Source organism: Lepidochelys kempii, chromosome 7 (genome assembly GCF_965140285.1).
Source record: "Lepidochelys kempii isolate rLepKem1 chromosome 7, rLepKem1.hap1, whole genome shotgun sequence".
NCBI lineage: Eukaryota > Metazoa > Chordata > Testudines > Cheloniidae > Lepidochelys > Lepidochelys kempii.
The window spans coordinates 80,924,196-80,950,206 of record NC_136386.1 but is presented as its reverse complement, the minus strand read 5'-3'; the positions used below and the strand labels follow the sequence as shown (position 1 = coordinate 80,950,206).

General features: G+C 43.8%; 2 protein-coding genes across 2 annotated transcripts in view; both read left to right on the top strand.

Moving 5' to 3' along the window:
* The window catches only part of CTNNA3 (catenin alpha 3), a 917,365-nt gene that overhangs the window by 32,583 nt on the left and 858,771 nt on the right, over window positions 1-26,011 (top strand). Inside the window, exon 3 of the mRNA XM_073353443.1 lies at window positions 15,281-15,447. Within this exon, the coding sequence (XP_073209544.1) occupies window positions 15,281-15,447 (167 nt within the window). The remainder of the gene's footprint in view (window positions 1-15,280; window positions 15,448-26,011) is intronic.
* LOC140915338 (uncharacterized) lies at window positions 1,519-3,117 on the top strand. The gene is made up of 2 exons (XM_073354922.2): window positions 1,519-1,988; window positions 2,576-3,117. Exons 1-2 carry the CDS (start codon window positions 1,583-1,585, stop codon window positions 3,115-3,117), a joined length of 948 nt encoding a protein of 315 aa, XP_073211023.2. The 5' UTR covers window positions 1,519-1,582.

The following is a 26,011-nucleotide window of genomic DNA, read 5'->3' as shown; positions in this document are numbered from 1 at the left end:
TGATTTTTAAAATCCTGTGATTGTGAAATTGACCAAACTGGAGCCTGAATTTGGTAGGGCCCTAACTATAAGCAGGCTTCACTTTCTGTTTATAGTATACAACTTTAATGAACACTTGTTCTCTACAGAACTGGTGCGTAAGTGAAGAATTTTTTTGCCTATTTTTAAATGCTAAAGGGTTTCATTTTAATGATAGCAGTTAAAGAAGAGATGGCAAATTCTGTATAATGTCATATGTATTATCTTCAAGGTATTTCTAACTGGAAAAGATATTTTGAAGCTAAGATTATTATTGAATAATATATTGAAATATGAATTGTCTTAAAATATCAGCTTATAAAGTACAGAAATAAAGGGAGAGAAATGATTCCCAGTGACTTTTCTCTTTACATATACGCCAAGGAAATTCTGACCCTTTAATCCAAGAGCAAAATAGTATAATTCAAGAGCACAGTATAGTGTGTGATTTTCAAAGATGCTGAGTACCTACCTGTACCTCCTATTGGCTAGATGCTGAACACTTCTGAAAATCAGTCCAGTACCTTTTTAAGTGCTGGCATGGAGCATGTTAGCACATATTTGACTCATTTCTGTAGCTCTTTCTCAGGCCATACCCAGGTGAAACTTCTAGTGAAGTCAACAGTAGTTTTGTCCTCTTGTAGAATTGCATCCCATATGGACTTAGTCCTGCAAATCATCACTCACATAAGTAGTGCTTACTCAAACCATTAATTCTGATGATAGGAGAAAGGACTATTCATTTATGTAAGAGATTGGAGGAACACAGCCTGTATTTCTATAAATATGCTGTAGTTCTTTATTATATGCACTCATGAGCCCCCATTGCATGTGTCATGTTTTGGGGTGTGATCCAGACCAGTTGTTACTGGCTTCCCTGTAACTCTGAGTGCCTCAAAATACTCTGCTGCAGCTCTTGTGTCGGGATTATACAAGCATGTACTGCGTGCCTGTGTATTAAGCAACTCTGACTCGGCAATCCTGATTCCAACAGCCTGCTTGTTACACTATTGCCACACTCTGGCCCCTTAGCCCTGGTCTACACTAGGACTTTAGGTCGAATTTAGCAACATTAAATCGATTTAAACCTGCACCCGTCCACACAGTGAAGCCCTTTATTTCGACTTAAAGGGCTCTTAAAATCGATTTCCTTACTCCACCCCTGACAAGTGGATTAGCGCTTAAATCGACGTTCCCAGCTCGAATTTGGGGTACTGTGGACACAATTCGATGGTATTGGCCTCCGGGAGCTATCCCAGAGTGCTCCATTCTGACCGCTCTGGACAGCACTCTCAACTCAGATGCACTGGCCAGGTAGACAGGAAAAGAACCGCGAACTTTTGAATCTCATTTCCTGTTTGGCCAGCGTGGCAAGCTGCAGGTGACCATGCAGAGCTCATCAGCACAGGTGACCATGATGGAGTCCCAGAATCGCAAAAGAGCTCCAGCATGGACCGAACGGGAGGTACGGGATCTGATCGCTGTTTGGGGAGAGGAATCCGTGCTATCAGAACTCCGTTCCAGTTTTCGAAATGCCAAAACCTTTGTGAAAATCTCCCAGGGCATGAAGGACAGAGGCCATAACAGGGACCCGAAGCAGTGCCGCGTGAAACTGAAGGAGCTGAGGCAAGCCTACCAGAAAACCAGAGAGGCGAACAGCCGCTCTGGGTCAGAGCCCCAAACATGCCGCTTCTATGATGAGCTGCATGCCATTTTAGGGGGTTCAGCCACCACTACCCCAGCCGTGTTGTTTGACTCCTTCAATGGAGATGGAGGCAATACGGAAGCAGGTTTTGGGGACGAAGAAGATGATGATGATGAGGAGGTTGTAGATAGCTCACAGCAAGCAAGCGGAGAAACCGGTTTTCCCGACAGCCAGGAACTGTTTCTCACGCTAGACCTGGAGCCAGTACCCCCCGAACCCACCCAAGGCTGCCTCCTGGACCCAGCAGGCGGAGAAGGGACCTCTGGTGAGTGTACCTTTTAAAATACTATACATGGTTTAAAAGCAAGCATGTGAAAGGATTACTTTGCCCTGGCATTTGCGGTTCTCCTAGATGTAGTCCTAAAGCCTTTGCAAAAGGTTTCTGGGGAGGGCAGCCTTATTTCGTCCTTCATGGTAGGACACTTTATCACTCCAGGCCAGTAACACATACTCGGGAATCACTGTAGAACAAAGCATTGCAGTGTATGTTTGCTGGCATTCAACCAAAATCCGTTCTTTCTCTCTCTGTGTTATCCTCAGGAGAGTGAGATATAATTCATGGTCACCTGGTTGAAATAGGGTGCTTTTCTTCAGGGACACTCAGTATAGCCCATTCCTGCTGGGCTGTTTGCCTGTGGCTGAACAGAAATGTTCCCCGCTGTTAGCCACAGGGAGGGGGGAAGGTTGAGGGGGTAGTCACGCGGTGGGAGGAGGCAAAATGCGACCTTGTAACGAAAGCACATGTGCTATGTATGTAATGTTAACAGCAAGGTTTACCCTGAAAGAGTGTAGCGACTGTTTTATAAAATGTGTCTTTTTAAGTACCGCTGTCCCTTTTTTTTTCTCCACCAGCTGCATGTGTTTCAATGATCACAGGATCTTCTCCTTCCCAGAGGCTAGTGAAGCTTAGAAAGAAAAAAAAACGCACTCGCGATGAAATGTTCTCCGAGCTCATGCTGTCCTCCCACACTGACAGAGCACAGACGAATGCGTGGAGGCAAATAATGTCAGAGTGCAGGAAAGCACAAAATGACCGGGAGGAGAGGTGGCGGGCTGAAGAGAGTAAGTGGCGGGCTGAAGAGAGTAAGTGGCGGGCTGAAGACAGGGCTGAAGCTCAAATGTGGCGGCAGCGTGATGAGAGGAGGCAGGATTCAATGCTGAGGCTGCTGCAGGACCAAACCAGAATGCTCCAGTGTATGGTTGAGCTGCAGCAAAGGCAGCTGGAGCACAGACTGCCACTGCTGCCCCTCTGTAACCAACCGCCCTCCTCCCCAAGTTCCATAGCCTCCACACCCAGACGCCCAAGAACGCGGTGGGGGGGCCTCCGGCCAACCAGCCACTCCACAACAGAGGATTGCCCAAAAAAAAGAAGGCTGTCATTCAATAAATTTTAAAGTTGTAAACTTTTAAAGTGCTGTGCTTAAAGTGCTGTGTGGCATTTTCCTTCCCTCCTCCACCACCCCTCCTGGGATACCTTGGTAGTCATCTCCCTATTTGTGTGATGAATGAATAACGAATGCATGACTGTGAAGCAGCAATGACTTTATTGCCTCTGCAAGTGGTGATTAAAGGGAGGAGGGGAGGGTGGTTAGCTTACAGGGAAGTAGAGTGAACCAAGGGGCGGGGGGTTTCATCAAGGAGAAACAAACAGAACTTTCACACTGTAGCCTGGCCAGTCATGAAACTGGTTTTCAAAGCTTCTCTGATGCGTACCGCGCCCTCCTGAGCTCTTCTAACCTCCTTGGTGTCTGGCTGCGCGTAACCAGCAGCTAGGCGATTTGCCTCAACCTCCCACCCCGCCATAAACGTCTCCCCCTTACTCTCACAGATATTGTGGAGCACACAGCAAGCAGTAATAACAGTGGGAATATTGGTTTCACTGAGGTCTAAGCGAGTCAGTAAACTGCGCCAGCGCGCCTTTAAACGTCCAAATGCACATTCTACCACCATTCTGCACTTGCTCAGCCTGTAGTTGAACAGCTCCTGACCACTGTCCAGGCTGCCTGTGTACGGCTTCATGAGCCATGGCATTAAGGGGTAGGCTGGGTCCCCAAGGATACATATAGGCATTTCAACATCCCCAACAGTTATTTTCTGGTCTGGGAAGAAAGTCCCTTCCTGCAGCTTTTGAAACAGACCAGAGTTCCTGAAGATGCGAGCGTCATGCACCTTTCCCGGCCATCCCACGTTGATGTTGGTGAAACGTCCCTTGTGATCCACCAGAGCTTGCAGCACTATCGAAAAGTACCCCTTGCGGTTTATGTACTCGCCGGCTTGGTGCTCTGGTGCCAAGATAGGGATATGGGTTCCGTCTATAGCCCCACCACAGTTAGGGAATCCCATTGCAGCAAAGCCATCCACTATGACCTGCACATTTCCCAGGGTCACTACCCTTGATATCAGCAGATCTTTGATTGCGTGAGCTACTTGCATCACAGCAGCCCCCACAGTAGATTTGCCCACTCCAAATTGATTCCCAACTGACCGGTAGCTGTCTGGCGTTGCAAGCTTCCACAGGGCTATCGCCACTCGCTTCTCAACTGTGAGGGCTGCTCTCATCCTGGTATTCATGCGCTTCAGGGCAGGGGAAAGCAAGTCACAAAGTTCCATGAAAGTGCCCTTACGCATGCGAAAGTTTCGCAGCCACTGGGAATCGTCCCAGACCTGCAACACTATGCGGTCCCACCAGTCTGTGCTTGTTTCCCGAGCCCAGAATCGGCGTTCCACAGCATGAACCTGCCCCATTAGCACCATGATGCATGCATTGGCAGGGCCCATGCTTTCAGAGAAATCTGTGTCCATGTCCTGATCACTCACGGGACCGCGCTGACGTCACCTCCTCGCCCGGTGTCGCGTTGCCATGTTCTGGTGCTGCATATACTGCTGGATAATGCGTGTGGTGGTTGATGTGCTCCTAATTGCCAAAATGAGCTCAGCGGCCTCCATGCTTGCCTTGGTATGGCGTCCGCACAGAAAAAAGGCGCGGAACGATTGTCTGCCGTTGCTCTGACGGAGGGAGGGGCGACTGACGACACGGCTTACAGGGTTGGCTTCAGGGAGCTAAAATCAACAAAGGGTGTGCCTGTACATCAAGGAGTATTTCAGGCAGGACTGCACGGAGGGTTCCAATAAGAAATGGTGCACCAAAGTTATCGTTGTTATTGGAACAAGGAGGTTAGCCTGGCCTCTGATTGATACATGGCTAGATTAACCTCGCTGCGCCTTCTCTGTGACTGACTGCAGTGTGATCTAGACAGGGGAGGAGGAAAATGAGTACAAAACAAATCTGGTCTATTTCTTGTTCTGACCCACTCCATCTATCCTTTACATCTTTGGCTGGCAGCAGACAAAAAAGGCGCGAAATGATTGTCTGCCCTTGCTTTCACGGGGGGAGGGAGGGTGGGAACGGGGTCCTGACGATATGTACCCAGAACCACCCGCGACAATGTTTTAGCCCCATCAGGCATTGGGATATCAACCCAGAATTCCAATGGGCAGCGGAGACTGCGGGAACTGTGGGATAGCTACCCACAGTGCAACGCTCCGGAAGTCGACGCTTGCCTCGGTACTGTGGAAGCACTCCGCCGAGTTAATGCACTTAATGCACTTAGAGCATTTTCTGTGGGGACACACACACTCGAATATATAAAACCAATTTCAAAAAAACCGACTTCTATAAATTCGACCTAATTTCGTAGTGTAGACATACCCTGAGTTACACCTGGCAAGATGACCCCAACATACCCCAGTCCTGAATTTTCCCAAAACCATGTGTTCTGCAATGTTCAGCCCTCTCCCGGACTTATCAGAGAGATATTAAGGTTCATTTGTTCTGTTAAAGGTACAATACCCAGCAGCTTGCCACATTGACTGAGTTAACATTTACTTTAAATCAAACACAGCACTGGATTGGTTTAGATCAAAAGTAAAACAAGTTTACTGACTAAAGGAGATAAGCTCTGAAATGAGTTTTAGTATAGGAGATAGAGTTAGAAATGGTTACAAGCACATAAAGTGAAAAACGCTTTCTAGAGACTAAGGCCTGGTCTACAGTACATGGTTATTTTAGAATTAGCTGAGTTAATTCAAAATAAAACTGATTCTGTCCACACGACCAAACTGGTTTTTTCGATTTAAAGGGTTCTTTAATCCTATTTCTGTACTCCACCTCGGCAAGTGGAGTAGCACTAAAATCGAGATCGCAGTTCCAGGTTACAGATACTGTGGACGCAATTCAACGTTATTGGCCTCTGGGAGCTATCCCAGAATGCTCCCTTGTAACCGCTCTGAACAACACTCTCAACTCTGCTGCACTAGCCAGGTAGGCAGTAAAAGCCCCAGGAACTTTTGAATTTCATTTCCTGTTTGGTCACCATAAGCACAGGTGACCATCAGCACAGGCGACCATTCAGAGTCCACCATCACAAGAGACCACGCAGTCCCGGATTCATAGACGAGCTCCAGCATGGTCTGAACAGGAGGTACTGGATCTCATCGCATGTTGGGGAGATGAATCTGTTATGGCAGAACTATGTTCCAAAAAAAGAAACGCAAATACATATGCTAAAGTCTCCAGGGCCATGATGGAAAGAGGCTACTCCAGGGGCACAGAGCAGTGTTGTACAAAAATCAAGGAGCTCAGGCAAGCGTACCAAAAAGCCAGGGAGCCGAATGGGCACTCTGGGTCACAGCGCCATACATGCTGCTTCTACCGTGAGCTGCATGCAATTATGGGGGGTGACGCCACCACTACTCCACCACTGTCCGTAGACACCTGCAAGGGGGGAGTTGCACAGAGTGAGGAGGATGAGGAAGAGGAGGAGGAGGAGGACAGTGCACAGGTGGCAAGTGGGGAATCCATTTCCACCCCTAGCCAGGAACTAGTCTTAACGCTGGAGGCAACAGCCTCCCCCCACTCCCAAGATGGGCTCCCGGACCATGACACTGGAGAAGGCACTGCTGGTGAGTGAGAGCCTGATCGGAGCCATGTGGTGGGGTGTGGGAGGAAACCCAGCTGCGCTGGGCTGTTCGTGTTTAGTTTAAAGGGCTCATCCCTGCTCAGAGACTCATCGGACCCATGTGGTGGGTGTGGGGTGGGGTGGGGGGGGGCGGTGTTGTATGAAGCGATCATCCCAGAGAGCCTGCAGGCCCTCCTTTTATATGGCAAACCCCCAGGCATTGCTTGCTATGGGAAAGGGGGCCCTGCAGTTTGAAAGCATTGAAATGAATAGGGAAGAAGCAGAACCCCGCATGCCCCTAGGGTTTACCATGGCTGCCTGCAAGCTGAATTCTGTTGCCCGGCTGCATGTGATGGCTTACTCACACTAAAGTGGAAGGCACTTCAGTATAAGAGGCAAAATGCGACCTTGTACAGAAAGAACATGTGCGGTGTACTCTGAATTGCCTGTTTCACTGAGAAAGTGTGTCCCCTTTGTTCTCTAAAATGTATCTTTAAAAATACTACCCTCCATTTTTTCTCCTCCTGCAGGTGCAAATGTTTCAACGTGGCCCCTATCTACTCCGTCCCAGAGGCTGGTCCAGATTAGAAGGTGGAAAAAACGAACTCGCGACGACATGTTCACCGAGCTAATGCAGTCCTTCCACACAGATAGGGCCAGCTGAATGCGTGGAGGCAAACGACTGCGGAGTCCCGTAAAGCATTAAATGAACACACAGAGAGGAGGGACACACGCAATGAGAGCATGCAGGATGGTATGGTCAAGCTCATGGGGAAGCAAACTGACATGCTCCGCTGTATGGTGGATCTATGCAGGAAAGGCAGCAAGACCACAGACTGCTTCTGCAGCCCCTATATAATCGCCCTCCCTCCTCCCCAAGTTCCATAGCCTCCTCACCCAGATGCCCAAGAACACGGGGGGGGAGGGTGGGTCGCTACGGGGACCCACACACTAAACCCCAGAGGACTGCACAAGCAGAAGAAAGCTGGCATATCTGAAATTTTGATTTGGTTTCTGGACTTCTTCTTCCCTCCTTCTCCAGCCCCCTAACCCAATTACCCCCCCGCCCCGGTCTACCTTCTGATTTCTCTCAATGTGTTGTGCAACAAATAATAAAGAACAGTTTTTAAACAATTGTGACTTTATTTCCTTTCATATACATAGGGGGCGGGTAACTTCAAGAGAAACAAACACAACTGTCACACCGTACCCTGGCCAGTCATGCAACTGGCTTTCAAGGCTTCTATGATGCGCAGCGTGCCCTCTTCTAATAGCACTCTTCTAATAGCCCTGTTGTCTGGCTGTGCGAAATTGGCTGCCAGGCGAGTTGCCTCAACCTCCCACCCCACCATAAATGTCTTCCCCTTACTCTCGCAGATATTGTGGAGCACACAACAAGCAGCAGTTACAATTAGAATATTGGTTGTGCTGAAATCTAACCGAGCCAGTAAACTGCACCAGCGCACTTTCAGACATCCAAAAGCACATTCTACCATTATTCTGCACTTGCTCAGCCTATAGTTGAACTGTTCCTTACTACTGTCCAGGGTGTCTGTGTACGGCTTCATGAGCTATGGTGTTAATGGGTAGGCTGGGTTCCTGAGGATAACTATAGTCATTTTAACATCCCCAACAGTAATTTTCTGGTCTTGAAAGTAAGTCCCTTCCTGCAGCTGTTCAAACAGACCAGAGTTCCTGAAGATGCGAATGTCATGCACCTTTCCCGTCCATCCCACATTGATGTTGGTGAAACATCCCTTGTGATCCACCAGTGCTTGCAGCACCATGGAAGAGTACCCCTTGCAGTTTACGTACTGGCTGCCCTGATGTTCCGGGGCCAAGATAGGGATGTGTTCTGTCTATCGCCTTGCTGCAGTTAGGGAACCCCAGCACATTAAAGCCATCCACAATGGTCTGCATATTTCCCAAAGTCACTACCCTTGATAGCAGCTGGTCAATGATTGCGTTGGCTACTTGCAGCACAGCAGCCCCCACAGTAGATTTGCCCACTCCAAACTGATTCCCGACTGACTGGTAGCTCTTGGGCATTGCAAGCTTCCACAGGGTTATGGCCACTTGCTTCTCAACTGTGAGGGCTGCTCTCATTTTGGTGTCTTTGCGCTTCAGGGCAGGGGACAGCAAGTCACAAAGTTCCATGAAAGTGGCCCTACACATACGAAAGTTTCGTAGCCACTGGGAATCATCCCATACCTGCAACACTATGCGGTCCCACCAGTCTGTGCTTGTTTCCCGGGCCCAGAATCGGCGTTCCACGGCATGAACCTGGCCGAACGCCATCATGATCTTCCAGTTGCCACATGCCGCGCTTCTAGGAACGTCTGTGTCCATGTCCTCTTCAGTATAGTAATCGCGCTATCGTCACTTCCTTGCCCAGTTTTGTAGGTCCTGCACATACCACTGGATAATGTGTGAGGTATTTACAATGGTCAAAACTGCAGCGGAGCTCTGAGCGGGCTCCATGCTTTCCACGCTATGGCGCCTGCACGGGTAATCCTGGAAAAAGGGCACGAAACGTAGGAGAGCAGAGTGGCAGGGGAAGAGGTGCTGTTCAGTTCACGATAGCCAAAAAAAGGTGGGAAATGGTTGTCTTCTGTAGCTTTCAAGGTGGCAGGAGCCCAGGACAGACAACATGAAGAAGCTTGGTAGCATGGCAAGAGCGGGAGAGCAGAGTTGGTGGCGGAAGCTGTGCTGCTTGGTTCACAATGGCCGAGCAGAGTTGGCAGCAGAAGCAGTCGATGAGGAAGAGAAAGAGTAGATATGTATAGAGATTACATAGAAAGATGAGAGGAAATGCGAGGTGGATTCATAGTACCAGGAGAGAAGCGGTGCACCATACTGCACTGTCTGCTGAAAGCAGTATGGCGTCTGCACGCCAAAAAGGCGGAAACGATTGTCTGCCGTAGTTTTAACAGAGGGAGGAGTGACTGATGACACACACCCAGAAATACCCGCTAGAATGTTTTTGCCCCATCATGCACTGGGAGCTTAACCCAGAATTCGAATGGGCGGCGGGGACAGCGGGAACTGTGGGATAGCTGCCCACAGTGCATCACTCCGACATTCGATGCTAGCCTTGGTACTGTGGACACACTCCGCTGAATTCACGTGCTTTAGTGGGGACACACAAGACCGAATGTATAAAATTGCTTCCAAAAATTCGAATAGAATAATTTTGAAATAATTTTGTACTGTAGATGTACCCTAAGACTTAACAAAACTACACTCTTGGTTCAAGGTAAGATTCTCATCATGCTACCTTCCGGCAAGAATGCTGACCAACCCCTCTGGTCAGGATCTCCATAAACTGTTTGGTTCCTTTGTCTTCTGAGGTGAAAGATAACTGGGAGTCTTCATCCTTTCTTTTATAGTCCACTGAATCTTTCAAATGGATTCTTTTGAAGATTACCACTTCCCCCGAGTAAATTTCATTCAAGTGTGGGGAAAGCGACATAGTCTACTGGTTTCTTTGCCTGCTGGTGTTTGCTAAAATGCATATTCATCTGTTTCCTGTGATTTCCTCCCTTTGCTGGGATGCTGAGTGGTTATTTCCTCCCCTTGTTGACTTGATGGTCTTGTTTACTTTCTCTGTAAATTGTATTCCTATTGTCTCAATGTATCTTGGAAATACCTTCCATGTGGCAGAACCAAATTCCTTGTCTAGGATGGGGTAACTTTAGCCCTGACTGGAATATGCACTTTGATCATTTCCAATAGGTTTATAATTTTGAATTTGTCCTCTGTATTTACACCACACAATAACAATGATCAGTCTGTTTATTGGTTTTCTGTTAATTTACATAACACCTTTTTAGATACAGGTAATGACATTAGTGAGTTGGGATACACTGAATTAGTAGACCAGCTGAATCTTCCTACCAGATATCAGTGAGCCTCTTGCATAAGGAAAGAAGGCAGTACATAACTCTAAACACTAGGAATCTCAAAAATTCTCCTCTACCTAGGATTCCAAATGGCAGTAGGGAACAGACACTGATTCTTGTATTCTCATTGTTAAACGAATATTATTAGCACTCTTGGCATATTATAGAACAAGATCATAGATATTTAAAGTTAACAGCTTGTTTACACTTAAGACTAGCCAGTATTTCTAAAGGCATCTTTAAAAAAAACAGTCATTTGACACATCAAGAATTTCCTTCAAGTATTTGTAGTCTCTGAATAGGCTACACTTATCTTTAATGGTATCATTTGATTTTTAGCTAGCAAAACTATTAATTCTGGGTTTCAGATCTGGCTTTAGCATCTGCTGACGTAGAGCATTTTAGTGGGCAGAATGTTGTAACCCTTTGACCTTGCACAGCAAGGATTTTCCAGTTCAGCTACAGTGTGTGAGATTAGATGTTTCTATGTTGGTATTTTTCTTAAATTCTCCAAGAGCTGCACTACTACTAAAATAACTTGTGATAGCAAAGGTGGAAGCGCTAGTGTAAACTGATGGATGGAACTTTTGCCACTATGCTATCAAATCTGCTCAGAATGGGTATGGATGACAGTGATAAAGCTGTAACGGACTTATTTTTTAGTGCTTTTATTGTTGCTCCCACTGGTGGAGCTACATTAATGGCAGTGGAAATTGGGAGAAATTTAAGAAAAATGCCATTGTAGATGAGATCATAGTGTCTGAGTCTGAAAGGCTGGAGAGCATAAGCACTATGCTTTCCTATGTTCTTGCAATGCTAGCCTTCCTCAAGGGAACAGGGAGTGAGGGTAAGGCCATGAACCCATCCACTAGATATGATTAGGGATGGTGGGAGACATATGCTTTACCCTGCAAAGAGGTGGCAAACGCTCTCTGCAATATGCCAAGTTGCCTGAAATTCATGCTGGGACTCTCACAGCAACTTGGTCCCTGCCTCATCATCCTATCACAGGGTTGTGCATTAAATGCACAAGGTAGCTCCTACTGCCTTAATATTGAGCAGAGGAAGCATTAAACTTCCATTGTCTGATGTAATAACACACTCCAGTCCGATATTTTCCTGTATCCTGGGATTTTATTCCTTGAAGCTGCACTGTTCAGTTTGTATGCACAGTAGCTCATAAGTGTGTTGTTTTAGTAGTATAGTAAAACCCCAATTTCTTTTTTTTCTTGAAAGGTTTCATATATGTCCAAAAGCTTAAGCAAAACAAGGTTTTACATGAGCAGGATGTCCTAGCATTCTGCCCCAGAATAAGCCCCATGTGCACAGAAGCAATTCCCAGGACTGTGTTCCCTTGTGACTGGATGTGGACCTGCTGCATCTTTCCCTTGGTCACCTCCTTCTATTGGTCACCTCCATCTGCGTCTTCTGGAGGGCCAGGCCACATAAAAGTTCAGTCCCCTCCCAGGGTACACAACGTCCCAAAATAAACACCACCTTCAACAATAGTTCCAAGTTCATTCTTATAGAATCACCAGAAGGTCCCTGAGAGGTCATTTGGTCCAGCCCCCTTCAGTGTTGTAGGACTAAGTATATCTAGACCATCCCTAACAGGTGTCTGTCCAACCTATTCTTAAAGAACTCCAATGAGGGGGATTCCACAACTTTACTTGGAAGAGTATTCCAGAGCTTTATTATCTTTATAGGTAGATAGTAGGAAAAACTCCCTTGCTGTATATTAAGCCCATTACTTCTCATCCTATCTTCAGTGGACATGGAGAACTATTGATCACATCCTCTTTATAACAGTCCTTAACGTTTCTGAAGACTGTTATTAGGTCCTCCCTCAGTTTTCTTTTCTCAATACTAAAACATGCCCAGGTTTTTAACCTTTTTTTTCATAGGTCAGGTTTTCTAAACCGTTTATCACTTTTGTTGCTCTTCTCTGGACTCTGTCTCCAATTTGTTCATGTCTTTCCTAAAGCATGGTGCCAAAAAACTGGACCAAAGACCCCAGGTGAGGACTCACCAGTGTTGAGTAGAGTGGAAAAATTACGTCTCATGTCTTACTTACAACACTCCTGCTAATACATCCCATAATGATGTTTAGGGTTTTTTTTTTGCAACAATATTATATTGCTGACCCTCATTTAGTTTGGAGCAGTTTTGGGAGCAGGGATTGAGTGGTGTCTGCTACCGGAAGTAACCAGCAGCCAGCCTCCTCCCTGTGAAGGAGCAGTTTCCTCCTCCCCTGGTGAAACTACTGTAGTCCTTTCCAGATGGACTTCTTCCTCAACCTTGGAGATCTCCATATGCATATTTTCAGTTAATTCCTCATGTGCATGGATGCTCCTCACCCTAGCCACCTCTTCCTGTAGCTCTCTCACCTGCTTCCTGAGTGATTCTACCAGACGGAACCTTTCCCACTGGATGCAACAGGGAAATGAAGGCCACAGTCTCTGCAAATCCACAGCAGGGCCTGGGAAAAGGCATCCATGGTTGGGTTCCCTGTCTGGACATAGGCACAGGAAGTGGAGCAAGGAGCAGTGTTGTCACTGGCTATGTGGCCTTTTTGAACCATGCTGAGTTTTATACTTTCTCTCTCCTAAAGCCTCCCTCTCAAACTCTTGTTTGCTAGCTCCCCGTGGTTGCTTAGTGCCTGTGTATTAAGCCCTTCTTTCTTGGGTCAGCCCTGCCCCCTCGTTAACACACAGGGGAAGGGTGATCAAAGTGCAGGAGGCTAAAGCCTTGTTAGTGCCCATTCAGCTGCCAGCTAGGAGGCCTCTGGATCCCATTTCCACACAGTCGCCAAACACACACAACCATACTCTAAATTTTAAGTAAGCTAAAAGAAAAACCACACAGAAACAAGCTTGCCCGCTCACCCTAAGAATTAATGCTCGCTTCTTCTTTCCTCTGACTTCCCTGTGTGCTATCCCCCTGTTCATCCTCCACCTCCTCCTGATTTGGTGGTCTATAGTAGACCCCTACTGTGATATCATCTTTGTCCCCTCCCTGTACCACACACCTCCTACTTTCACCCATAGACTGTCATCTGGTTTGCCTTTTTTTTCTGGACCTCAGAACAAGTGTATATATTCTTGATGTACAATGCAACATCAACTCCCTTTCCCCACTTCCTGTTCTTCCTGAACTAAACAAGCTATTCCTTCTATACCAATATTCCAACCAGGAGACTTATCTCACCAAATCTCAGTGATGCCATTTAAGTAATAATTTAGGTTGTATACTAATACTTCCAGTTCTTGCTTTTATACCTCATACTCCTTGGATATGTGTATAGACATCTAAAAGGTTGAACAGATTCTCCTCACTCTTAACATGTCACTGACTCCCCCGGTTTTCCCTCCTGGAAGTCCAGGTTCCACTAAAACATAATGGTCTTCCACCCCTCCTGGGCTTCTCTTCAGTTCCCTGTTCTCTTTGTGAAACACCAGCCCCAGGTCTGCCTCCCTTGACCTTGGCTCCTTGTTCCAGGGACCTGCCATGGGAACTAGCTTTGATTTCCAGCTTAACTGCTCTACTCCACCACCAGCCCCAAATTGCTGGGATGCCTCCCTTTTTAAGTCTTATAACCAGCAGAGGTATGGTAGGGCAGGGCTAATTAAACCAGGAGCAGGCTGACCTATTACATCCAGATTGGTACACAGTGGATGCTGCTGTTATGGAGGGGGTTATGACTGGCATTAGGTTAGATGATAGTTTTGGTTATCTAGATGATATAGTTTGTAGTTTGCACACATTTGATTTGATTGATACATGTGTCAATTTAAAATAACAGTTGTTTAAGAAGAAAACTAGAAAAACAAAAATTCCACCATTTGCAAACATAAAAGATGTGTTTGATAGTGGGATTTTAAGTCTGGATCTTCAAATTCTCTGCACAGATCTTTCCCACTTAAACTAAAGGTGTCTCATCCTCTGTGGACCAGCTCCTAGAGGAGAATGTGACCCACACTTTACCCATGGATTATACAATAACTTTCTATAGAGCAGAAAAATGTTGGCCTTCCAGATTCCTGGGTTCTGTTCCTGCTATTTGGATGGGAGTGTGGTCTAATGGCAAAAGCAGTGGTTACAATAAATAGATCTGGCACATTCTGTCTGAGAGGCAGTGTTACCTGAGTGTATGAAAATTCAGTCTGTCATAATTAAGACGTGGGTTCGATTTCTAGATCTGTTAGAATCTTTCCATTAATTTATGGGTGATATGATACTTTCTTCCCCCCGATGATCAGGGTATGAGCCATTGATCAGCAGTAAGGATTTCAAAGTACACAAATGTGAACAGCAGTGAGTAGAAGAGATGAACTTAGAACTCATGGCCTTCTGGTTTCCAGTGCTCTTTCCCTTAGATTACAATGGCGTTCTGTGAGGGATCCTCATTTCATACATATATAAAATATCTCCATGGAACATCTCTTCCACAGCACTGCAAAGTAAGTGTAAGTGTCACCCATCATACAGGTAAGTGTCACCCATCATACAGAACACCTGTGCATGATCTGGGTTAGCTGAGAGAATGGTCTATGGTCCTCTTTGTAAGGCATTAATAACATGCCAGTTCAACTGACAACATTTTCAGTATGCCAAAGAATTGATGCAGTTAAATTATGTTGCTTAACATTTGTAGCTTTTGAATGTACCCTAAGAGAATTTGTGGATTTATTTTGCAGGTGAAGCTTTAAGAGTATCAGCAAGGGAATTTACCAGTGATCCCTGTTATCTGCCTAAAAGGAAATCTGTTGTTCAAGCAGTACGCTTCCTTCTGGCTGCTGTCACTAGACTTCTGATTCTGGCAGACATGATTGACGTGGCATACTTATTGCAACATTTAACAGTGGTAAGTAGAATCTGCACTAATTCAGTATGAGTGGTCAGAGAAGTGACTGCAAATCGCACCTTCTGATGCAATATACTTTTTCATGTGTGTATCAGGTCAATTATGTTTAATTTCTTCACAAAAAAGTTTGTAATCACTTTTTACTCCTCCTACCATTGAGAGCCAATACAATGACTGGTGTGGGAGAGTGATCTGGCTTCTCCTCTTAATCATACATCACCAACAGAATTTGCAACCCAATTACAATGGAAAAGTCTCTTATTGGTGAAAGTACATGAGACCAAACACAATGCAGATAGTAGGTGAAGTTGGCAGTTAGGAAAAAAAACATCCTGTAAACGGAACAAATCTGATATGGAGCCACTGAGAGGAAATAAATATAGACCCCCCTCTGGTGACATTTTAAATTGAATTATTTTATATTCCCTAGTTGATTATGTGAAACGTTATAAGTTACTATAAAACTGCCATTGCTTCCAGTATATTGATTACTGCTAAATAGGAAAAAATTCTTCTTCTAGAATATCTTGAGATTATTTCCCTGAATTTATTTGTTGAAATGTATTCAATTAATACATTACTGGTGTTCTTTTTGAACCATAGGTTGGTGGTATACATTTGAAATCAGAGCTGTTTTGATAATTATGATGGTCAGATAGGAACAAAAATATGTAACTTATCTGGATGAGTCTAGGTGCAATTTAAACATGCATTTTTCAGGTAGCAAGGAATGAGGTTGGGCAAAGGTACCCACTTATACACACACATGCCCTATTATGGGGTTGTTTGGCTGTGTCACAAGTTAGAGATGCCTCAGGGCTGCTCTAATGATCACCCAGCTTAAACAGCTCCCAAGGGACCATTCCAGCAGCCAGATATTACCAGAGTGCACTTGTGCTCTGACCGTACCTCCTCTACTGTAGCCGTGCACTTTGCCAAGGCCAGAAGAGATTGGTAGTACAGAGCTGGCTTTATAGCATTCATGGCTTCCTCTACAGTGGGGAATCCCCAGCTGGCTGGATAAGCCACCTTTTCCCTTTTCTTTCACTGTTGGTACCAGGCCTTGCCTTCAGTTCTTGTGACTAGTCACACATGTGACTTTGAAATTCACTTTCCTTGATATTTGTGGCAGTAAAACTGAACACCTTGTTTGCTGAGTTAGCATGTGCCAATATGTTAGCTAACTCAAGCTGACTGGCAATCAAGTAACTCAAGATTTAAAAAAAAACCACCTCTACAATTTAGACCATCCTTCAAGGCTGAACAGTGGAAAAAGTGCTTAATAACTTTCCTTTTTAAACAAGTGAATAAGGTACTTCAGTAATACTCATCATCAGATGATGAGTTTTGGAGGGGGCCTCTTGTATCATCATTTTTTGCCCCCTGCATCAAGGTTAAAGAAACTTATTCTGTTTTCTTATGTTTAACATCTGCTTAAAGATGCTTAGTAATGTGCTGTTATTGCCTCATTAGGCAAATTGTTCCACACTTTCGTTGATCTTAATGTCAAGATGCTGTCCTATTAGATAAGCTAGATTCATTCTTTCAATTAATTCCATTACTACCTGTTTTAATACTAGTATCTTGTGTAAAGAGCTTTTCTCCCAGTTTTTGCATTGTGACTTCCAATACTTAAACAGTTACCAATATCATGTTGCTTAAATATATTTTGTAGGCTAATTACATATAGTTCTTTCAGATTCTTTTCCTGGAGCTTTTTTTTTTTTTTCTTCCCCCTGGCTCAGTGCGTGTCTTTTGGTAGCTCATGTTTAGGACTCCGTGTCTATCATGGAGGTCGCAGAAGTCATGGGTTCAATAACTTTCCACGACCTCAGTGACTTCTGCAGCGGTGGGTGTGACTGACCTCAAGGCCACCCATACAGTGTCACACCTTACTCCACAGGTAGACCCATTGACTTCAGTGGGACTACATGTGGAGTAAGGTACTACTCAGTGGGAGCAAGAGAATCAGAATCTGGCCTCAAATGAGACCAGGAAGGAATGTCTCTCCAGACTATAGTATTTCACTGTGAAAGGCATCATGGAGATTTTAATGTTTCCTTTGAAGCATCCAGCATTGGCGGTTGTTGGAGACATTCTAGCTGGACCATTGGCTTGATCTGGTATAGAAAAGTCAATGATCCTACAGCATATAGTATATGTGTGTGAAGTTTGCCAGTTTAGAGTGTTGAAAGTGGTCTTAATAATACTATTTTTTAAAATTTTTCTTGTCTTGATACTTTTCATCAATAGTCTTTGTACCCAGGTGCCATCCCAGGTGCAGCCTTGTGGCCTAAGGTGGCACTGTTTCAGTTTCCCTTTGAGGTTCCAAAAATAACTTATACACACCTGAATCTTTTTTTGGGGTCTTATGTATTTAATACCACCTGGCTCTCCAAAGATCCTCTTTTGGCTTCCCCCCCTACCAATGTTAGGGTTTCTCAGCACTCCTTCCAGGACCTGTGCTTCAAACCCTGGTCTTCTTGGCCTGTAAAGTCTCCTGTCAGGTTTAGGGGTTTCAAAGCCCTCCTTGCTGAGTTCTTCCTCCTACACATCTCCTCCTTGACTGGGCTTGGAGTCTCCTTTTGAGTCCCCTACCTAGTTCCTAATAGTCTCTTGATCTTCTCCAGGTGGATCTAATAATCCCAAGCACTTGTCTGCACTATCTGGGAGAGAGGGGAGCCTTGCCCCACCCACTCAGCAAAGCTCCTAGGGCCTTTAAAGTATATGGTATGGTATGGCCATGTACATTCCCTCTCCCACACACTGATTGCTCCCCGGGACCATCTTCCTCTCATCCAATTATTGTCTTTGTTTGCCTCCCTGGACATGTGGAATGGGATAAATGGCCTCTCTGACGAACCCCTCTGGTCTTAGAGGGCCAGTATCCTGCTGCTCCCCTAAACTTTTATGTAAGAAAATGTTTTCATAATCTTAAAGGCACCCTTCCTAAACACTTTTAGTGCCCTTAAGACAAGTAATAACTAAAATCTGGTGGTATTCTTGGGTATAGATTTTTTTTTAAACAACTCTGAGTCACGATATGATTTTCACTGGGGAGAAAAAACTAACAATGATTGAAAAATCATAAAATGACTCAAAGAATTTTTTGGAAAAACTGAATCTGTACAAAAAAGTAAATTGTCATCTTTTCCCCTTATTTAAATGTAGTTTTCATGAAAGCTGCCAAATTGATAGAGGAATTCAGTTTTCAGCATTATTAACTCACAGAACAAAGTAAATTGCAATCCAAATTCCCCACAATGCCTAACTAATATTCCTTGGCTTTGTCCTGGGAGATAGTATATTATCTGTCTGCTGAGTCAGCCAACAAGGGTACCAGTTATAATGGTACCTTTTTGTATTGAAACTTATTCATTAGGAAATGGGCTAAGACTACCAAGTAGTTTTAACACATGCCATTGATTAGCCATCAAGTGACAACAGCTTTTGGTTGTCACCAACCTGGAACAGGTTCATATACAATAATAATAATAAAAAAACTTTAATGAGTCCTGACTTTGGGAAAAAAAAATATTTAATTATTATATGTTAGAACTGCTTTAGAAAATTCAAATTTTATTCAGTGTGGACCTGGTCCAGCAAAACACATTTAGTTTCCACAAGGTTTCTGCAGCATGCAAAGCAAACTTTGTCTTTGCTGCATCATCTTAAATATTCCAAGTGCATATCTCTTAGAAATACAATAATTTTTAAATATGCCTTGAGAAGTTTTTCTTTGAACCTGTTCTAAAACAGATAGCTCTAACACACTGTCCTATTTCTTCATGAGGGTCGGAGCTGTATAACTGTCATTAATCATTTGAGAGGAGATGAAAAAGTTCTTTGCCTTTCATTTCCATGGCTCTGAGCTTTTTAATTTTACGTAGAATAAAATCAAGGAGTTTGATCACTGAACCAAAATTAATTTTAAAGGTTATATCATTCAGTACAGAATGAACGAAATGAAAATGCTGACCCAGGAAAAGATTTGTTGTATATATAAAAATGAAAGAAAATAGGCCAGCATCATCAAAGGGAGTTGGCATAGTATTTATCTGTTCCCAGTTACATATTTATTGTATTATATGAATTATGTTGCATGGAATCCATATATTCTTATGGATTATTTGTAAAATGCCTACATTGAAGAGATGTTGAAAGTTAATTGTATCGCTCACTCAGTAGAACTCCACACTATTTGATGGAACATTTCAATGCCAGTTTCTCTCTGCTAAAAGTGGGATGCTGCAAGCAGCGTGTTTCCACTCATTGTACGACAGAAAAGCAATCTAGATTGTTAAAATTCAATTTTATTAGAAAATTATGGTACACAAAAGAGAAAAACAATAGCAATATGATTCATTGCCAGAGAAATCCTCTCATAGTCTCACATGTCATTCAGAGCTTAGCTGGAATAAGCAATACATGTGTACTGCGCAGGCGACAAAAGAATAATAGATTTTAGTGAGATCAGCTTTATTGGAACTGCATATGTAAAATGCAAGGGAAGGAAATTTCATTTCTCTTCTCTGGTTGCATAGAAAACTCCATCCAAGAAAGCTCTCACCACTACAACATCAGCACAAACTCTGTGACTGATTGTATTCTGATGGCATGATACTACTTTCAGCTGATTGTGGAAGCGGCAGCCTTATGACATTCAGTGATGCCACATACGCTGTCTAGACCAAATTCATTACCCAAAACAAAGTGATAGGAGAAAGGAAAGTACATCACATTTATGTCTCCATAGACCGCACAGTCCAGACTTGATTCTCCCCCCTCCTTGAGGCAGGGGAGAGAGCAGGTTGAGAGATGCTGACATATTCTCTGCCTCTAAGACCCTCCACTGTATTGACCTGTCCCTTGTATCTGAGTGTTAGATATGGCTGTGTCAAGAGCCACAATCTGTTCTTTTAGGGACTGATCAAACTCAACTTGAAGTCAAAGGAATGATTCAGTGAGATTTGAATTGGAGCCCTTGGTTTTTAGGAGAGTCACTGAAAATGTTGCTTACTCTACTAGTCTACAGATACCATGCAATAATCTTTATGGAAGCAGCTGGGTTAAAAATCAGGTACTATTTTCATTGACCAAATGAGCAAATAAAGTAGATATCAAATCTATAAATACAAACAAAAAATCAGAGCAAAAATTTTGCAATTATCAAAATGCATGCTAGGTTTCATCACACTCTCTCTTTGTTTTTTGTAGTATCTCTGCATCCCTTCCCTTTCCCCTTGTCATTGGTATCTGTTTATCTTGCAAGCTTTTGGAGGCTAGCACCATGGAGCAGTGTAAACAATAAGGATACACATGCAAAAGAAATGGAGCATTCTTGAAGCTGGAGGGATTGTTTATATTGGTTTCACAGAAACGCCATCCATTAAAGTTACTCAGTATGATAATGAATGACTACAAAATCAGATATTGAAACACAAGAAAGATTACTTCATTGGCTGAGCAGTGATGAGGGAAGGACTGTATTATTTACCAACTTTAGAGAACTGTTTCTCTAAAGTAAACCTTCTGTGGGTGTCTCACACAGAACAAATGAAACATGAATAAGCTTTACCAGTGAAGCAATTGGTGATATTTTTTCACTTTAGTTTCTTCATTTATTTAATTGATCAACAATAGTAAGGGAATCCATGTTTACCGAAATGTCTCTTTTCTGACCTACCACCCAAACATTATTTCCCTTATTTCAGCATTCAAAATCTCCTACCCTTCTATATAACTTCTTCATTATTGTGAACAATATGGTCAGACTAAAGTCAATCCCATGCATCTAGTCCTTTGATTCAACAGTCCATTTTCAGCCTCATTCACTTTAGAAGTGATGCTCAATATGTTTAATTAAGTGAATGAATAGACTGGTGGAATGACTTTGAACTTATTGATCAGAGGAGAAAAGCAAGAAGGTAAAAAAACTTTTATTCAAAGAGCCCACCAGCATATCTTTCCTCTAATATATTTCAGATCCTGCTGATCCAGCATATTTTCTTTCTTCTCCTTGACCTGTTTGTTTGTAGATTTACTATTTAAATTTACATATCTTTCACACATTCCTCAGTAGACTCAGTAATATATAAAGCACTGACTTAGAGTGATTTAAAACTATACGAGAAAAAGGAAGAAAAGTGGTAGGAAATGAGAAGCTACATGAGAAGCTAGGCTTCTTTGGGAAGATCATTATCTGCTGCTCCTCCTCCCTGCAAAGCCTCCTTAAAAGTGTTCTGAGCAGTGTAAAAATGATTTGGTTACCCAAGGGAGAATATTTGAGTAACCTCAGTTGACTTGTGCTTCATGCTTTTTGGTATTAATTTTTTTTTATTTGTGCCAGTCCTGATCGGAGTAGAATGTGATGGTATGCTTCAACAGGCACTTAGTCATAGAATCATAGAATATCAGGGTTGGAAGGGACCCCAGAACGTCATCTAGTCCAACCCCCTGCTCGAAGCAGGACCAATTCCCAGTTAAATCATCCCGCCAGGGCTTTGTCAAGCCTGACCTTAAAAACCTCTAAGGAAGGAGATTCTACCACCTCCCTAGGTAACGCATTCCAGTGTTTCACCACCCTCATAGTGAAAAAGTTTTTCCTAATATCCAATCTAAACCTCCCCCACTGCAACTTGAGACCATTACTCCTCGTTCTGTCATCTGCTACCATTGAGAACAGTCTAGAGCCATCCTCTTTGGAACCCCCTTTCAGGTAGTTGAAAGCAGCTATCAAATCCCCCCTCATTCTTCTCTTCTGCAGACTAAACAATCCCAGCTCCCTCAGCCTCTCCTCATAAGTCATGTGTTCTAGACCCCTAATAATTTTTGTTGCCCTTCGCTGGACTCTCTCCAATTTATCCACATCCTTCTTGTAGTGTGGGGCCCAAAACTGGACAAAGTACTCCAGATGAGGCCTCACCAATGTCGAATAGAGGGGAATGATCACGTCCCTCGATCTGCTCGCTATGCCCCTTCTTATACATCCCAAAATGCCATTGGCCTTCTTGGCAACAAGGGCACACTGCTGACTCATATCCAGCTTCTCATCCACTGTCACCCCTAGGTCCTTTTCCGCAGAACTGCTGCCTAGCCATTTGGCCCCTAGTCTGTAGCGGTGCATTGGATTCTTCCGTCCTAAGTGCAGGACCCTGCACTTATCCTTATTGAACCTCATCAGATTTCTTTTGGCCCAATCCTCCAATTTGTCTAGGTCCCTCTGTATCCTATCCCTCCCCTCCAGCGTATCTACCACTCCTCCCAGTTTAGTATCATCTGCAAATTTGCTGAGAGTGCAATGTACACCATCCTCCAGATCATTTATGAAGATATTGAACAAAACCAGCTCCAGGACCGACCCCTGGGGCACTCCACTTGACACTGGCTGCCAACTAGACATGGAGCCATTGATCACCACCCGTTGAGCCCGACAGTCTAGCCAGCTTTCTACCCACCTTATAGTGCATTCATCCAGCCCATACTTCCTTAACTTGCTGACAAGAATACTGTGGGAGACCGTGGCAAAAGCTTTACTAAAGTCAAGAAACAATACATCCACTGCTTTCCCTTCATCCACAGAACCAGTAATCTCATCATAAAAGGCGATTAGATTAGTCAGGCATGACCTTCCCTTGGTGAATCCATGCTGGCTGTTCCTGATCACTTTCCTCTCATGCAAGTGCTTCAGGATTGATTTTTTGAGGACCTGCTCCATGATTTTTCCAGGGACTGAGGTGAGGCTGACTGGCCTGTAGTTCCCAGGATCCTCCTTCTTCCCTTTTTTAAAGATTGGCACTACATTAGCCTTTTTCCAGTCATCCGGGACTTCCCCCGTTCGCCACGAGTTTTCAAAGATAATGGCCAATGGCTCTGCAATCACAGCCGCCAATTCCTTCAGCACTCTCGGATGCAACTCGTCCGGCCCCATGGACTTGTGCACGTCCAGCTTTTCTAAATAGTCCCTAACCACCTCTATCTCCACAGAGGGCTGGCCATCTCTTCCCCATTTTGTGATGCCCAGCACAGCAGTCTTCCCATTCTATTCTATTCCCATTCCCATTCAATAGTCATCCCATTCTATTCTGGTGTATTGTCCAATACAATTGTATTGTATTGTCCAAGTGATGTGTGCTTACAGTTTTGATGCCCTGATATGATGCAATGTAACATAAAAAATTAAATGTGAATGTAGGTAAGCATAGTCTTGATCCAAATCACATCAAACACTATTGTAGACTTTCCACTGAGTTCCACAAGTTTTGGGTCAAGCCCATAATGAGGGATGGCTCTTAAAAAATTGTGGGTCATTTTAGAGAGATGCACAGGAGTAGCTGAGAGAGGCTTTAGTTCCTTGGTTGCTTTACTGTAGTTGATCTGGACTTGCAGATCTTTATTTACAGATCAGCCAACAGAAAAAATTCTTGCTACTACTTCTGAAGTTTGTGCATGCCACAGAGGGGACAGATATGGGTTATTTGTATTTCTAGCATCAGTATTTATAGGTCTGTGTATTTTTCCACTCTACAATTTGTGGCAGAATTACTGCAACATAAATGACACACGTAATGCACATACTAAACAACTACTTAGGAATAGGGCTTTGTGAAACGGCCACCTTTTATTGCAGCAGAATAATGGATACACTACTACTCCTTCAGTGTCACCTACAGACAATGAGAGATGCCCCAACCCCCAGCAAGGTGACTTTACAAACCATGGGGATTCCCAAGGAAGTGTGAAATGATTTAATGATTCTTTTATTCTAATAAGCTATTGCTAGGGAACAAGTTTCCCTTAGTACCACAATAGGGATTATGAAGTATCTCTGTCCCAGCCCATAATATGAGAGTCACTAAAGAAGGAGCATCTTACTACTTCTGTTTCCCAGTGTTCCATTCCCAGCTCTGATGCTGCAGAGCCTTTACCGCATGTCCCCCTTCTGAGCTCTGACACTACAGAGCCTTTATCCCATGTCCCTGGTTCCCCATTCCCACCTCCCATTCCCCCTCCTTAGCAGGCCCAAATATACCTTCAGTACACTCCCCTAGTTGCACCCCTTACAACTTTGGTCGTGTTCTGTTTGGTAGGGTTGTGAGTTGGGTTCTTCATCCCACCTTTTTTGTATCCCATGGGAGGGGCAAGGAGTGACGTTGTACTCCAGTCAGGGGCAGGTATTTCTCTGGTCTTTTAGTGTTTTACATCCCCTCCCCCTCACAATCCTCTTTCGCCCCTCCCAACTGGTTGTTTGACCTTGCCTTGAGATAAGGAATTGAGGCAGTCTTCAAGTGTGTGCTTATACATTCCCACCATGCCCAGTTACACTTTAGCTGTATCCCTTATTTTTTCCCATTGTACTAAAAGCCCAGTCTGGTTGTGGGAAATGCAACACACAGTCTCTTTGTTCATTGTTTTTTACATATATTAGTATAAGATATAAGAGTATTAAAATGTCAAACCCAAAATTCTATCTCAGGCTGGCAAACAAGCCTATATACTAATAAAAAGCTTTATGAGAAGTGGAGGAAGCAGCATAATAGGCTGCACTCAAGAAGACCCTGCTGGGAGGGTGCACCCCATTAACTCCTTATGGGGAAGGAGAAGGGGAGGCCTGGGCCAAGGAGCCCAGTGGAAGGGAGTGCACTGGTTTCGTTCGTGTGTGTGTGTGTGTGTGTGTGAGTGTGTGTGAGAGAGAGAGAAAATGAACCACATCCATCTCAGATTCGTATGTGTGAAGTTCTATGCAAGCTGTTTACACAGCCCAGATATGAAAAAAGGGGTGAAGGAACTGGTCTTATTCTAAATAGGAAAGAAGAGATTTTGGAAGTGACTTAACAAAACTTTAAAGATTTATAAAACTGATGGAAGTATATTTGTCTTAACGGTAAAGGATTAAAAAATGAGAATTTCTGAACTAAAAAAAGATAATGAGGAGCTTAGAGAGAACTATTTGATGCAAAGGGTAATAGGTATATGGAATAAGTTGCTGTTTAATATATTAGAAGTGAAGAGTATAACTGAGTTGGAGAAACTAGTGTTATTTCTAAAGATGGAGGGGATAGAAAGGAACTTGAGAAACCTGAAGATGGGATTAAGGTAAATAAAAATGGGCAGGTATTTTCACCAAATTATTATTTATTTATTATTGTTGAAGTGCCTAGCAGCCCCAGTCAGGTATTGGGACTCCATTGTGTCAGATTGCACAAACACAGCACAAAACGTGTTCCTAAATGCCTTGTTGTTAAATGGTCATTACTGTGTTTCTACAACTTTTTAATTCACTGCTACAGCAACATTCAAACTGAAGTAAATCTAAAGCATCATATTCAGGGAGTAAATGACAATAACGTGAAAGTCATTCTCTGTGGAATATTTTCTGAATTCTAATCTTAGGTGGCAAATTTTAGTTTGGTAAAATGGCCTTGGAAATTCATTTTGTTCTAGTAGATTATTAGTTGCTAGTATAACAATGAAGTCAGTATTATTTCATCTGCTCAACAGTTATTTGTAACTCAGGCATGCACAGATCATTCTGATCCAGACAAATTTCATTTAATAACTCACC

What these genes read in the sequence shown, in the direction of transcription:
- LOC140915338 (XM_073354922.2), top strand. Translation starts at nt 1,583, where the DNA reads ATGAAGGACAGAGGCCATAACAGGGACCCGAAGCAGTGCCGCGTGAAA. An exon ending in AGGCGGAGAAGGGACCTCTG is followed by an intron (nt 1,989 to 2,575) that starts GTGAGTGTACCT and finishes TTTCTCCACCAG; the next exon opens with CTGCATGTGTTTCAATGATC.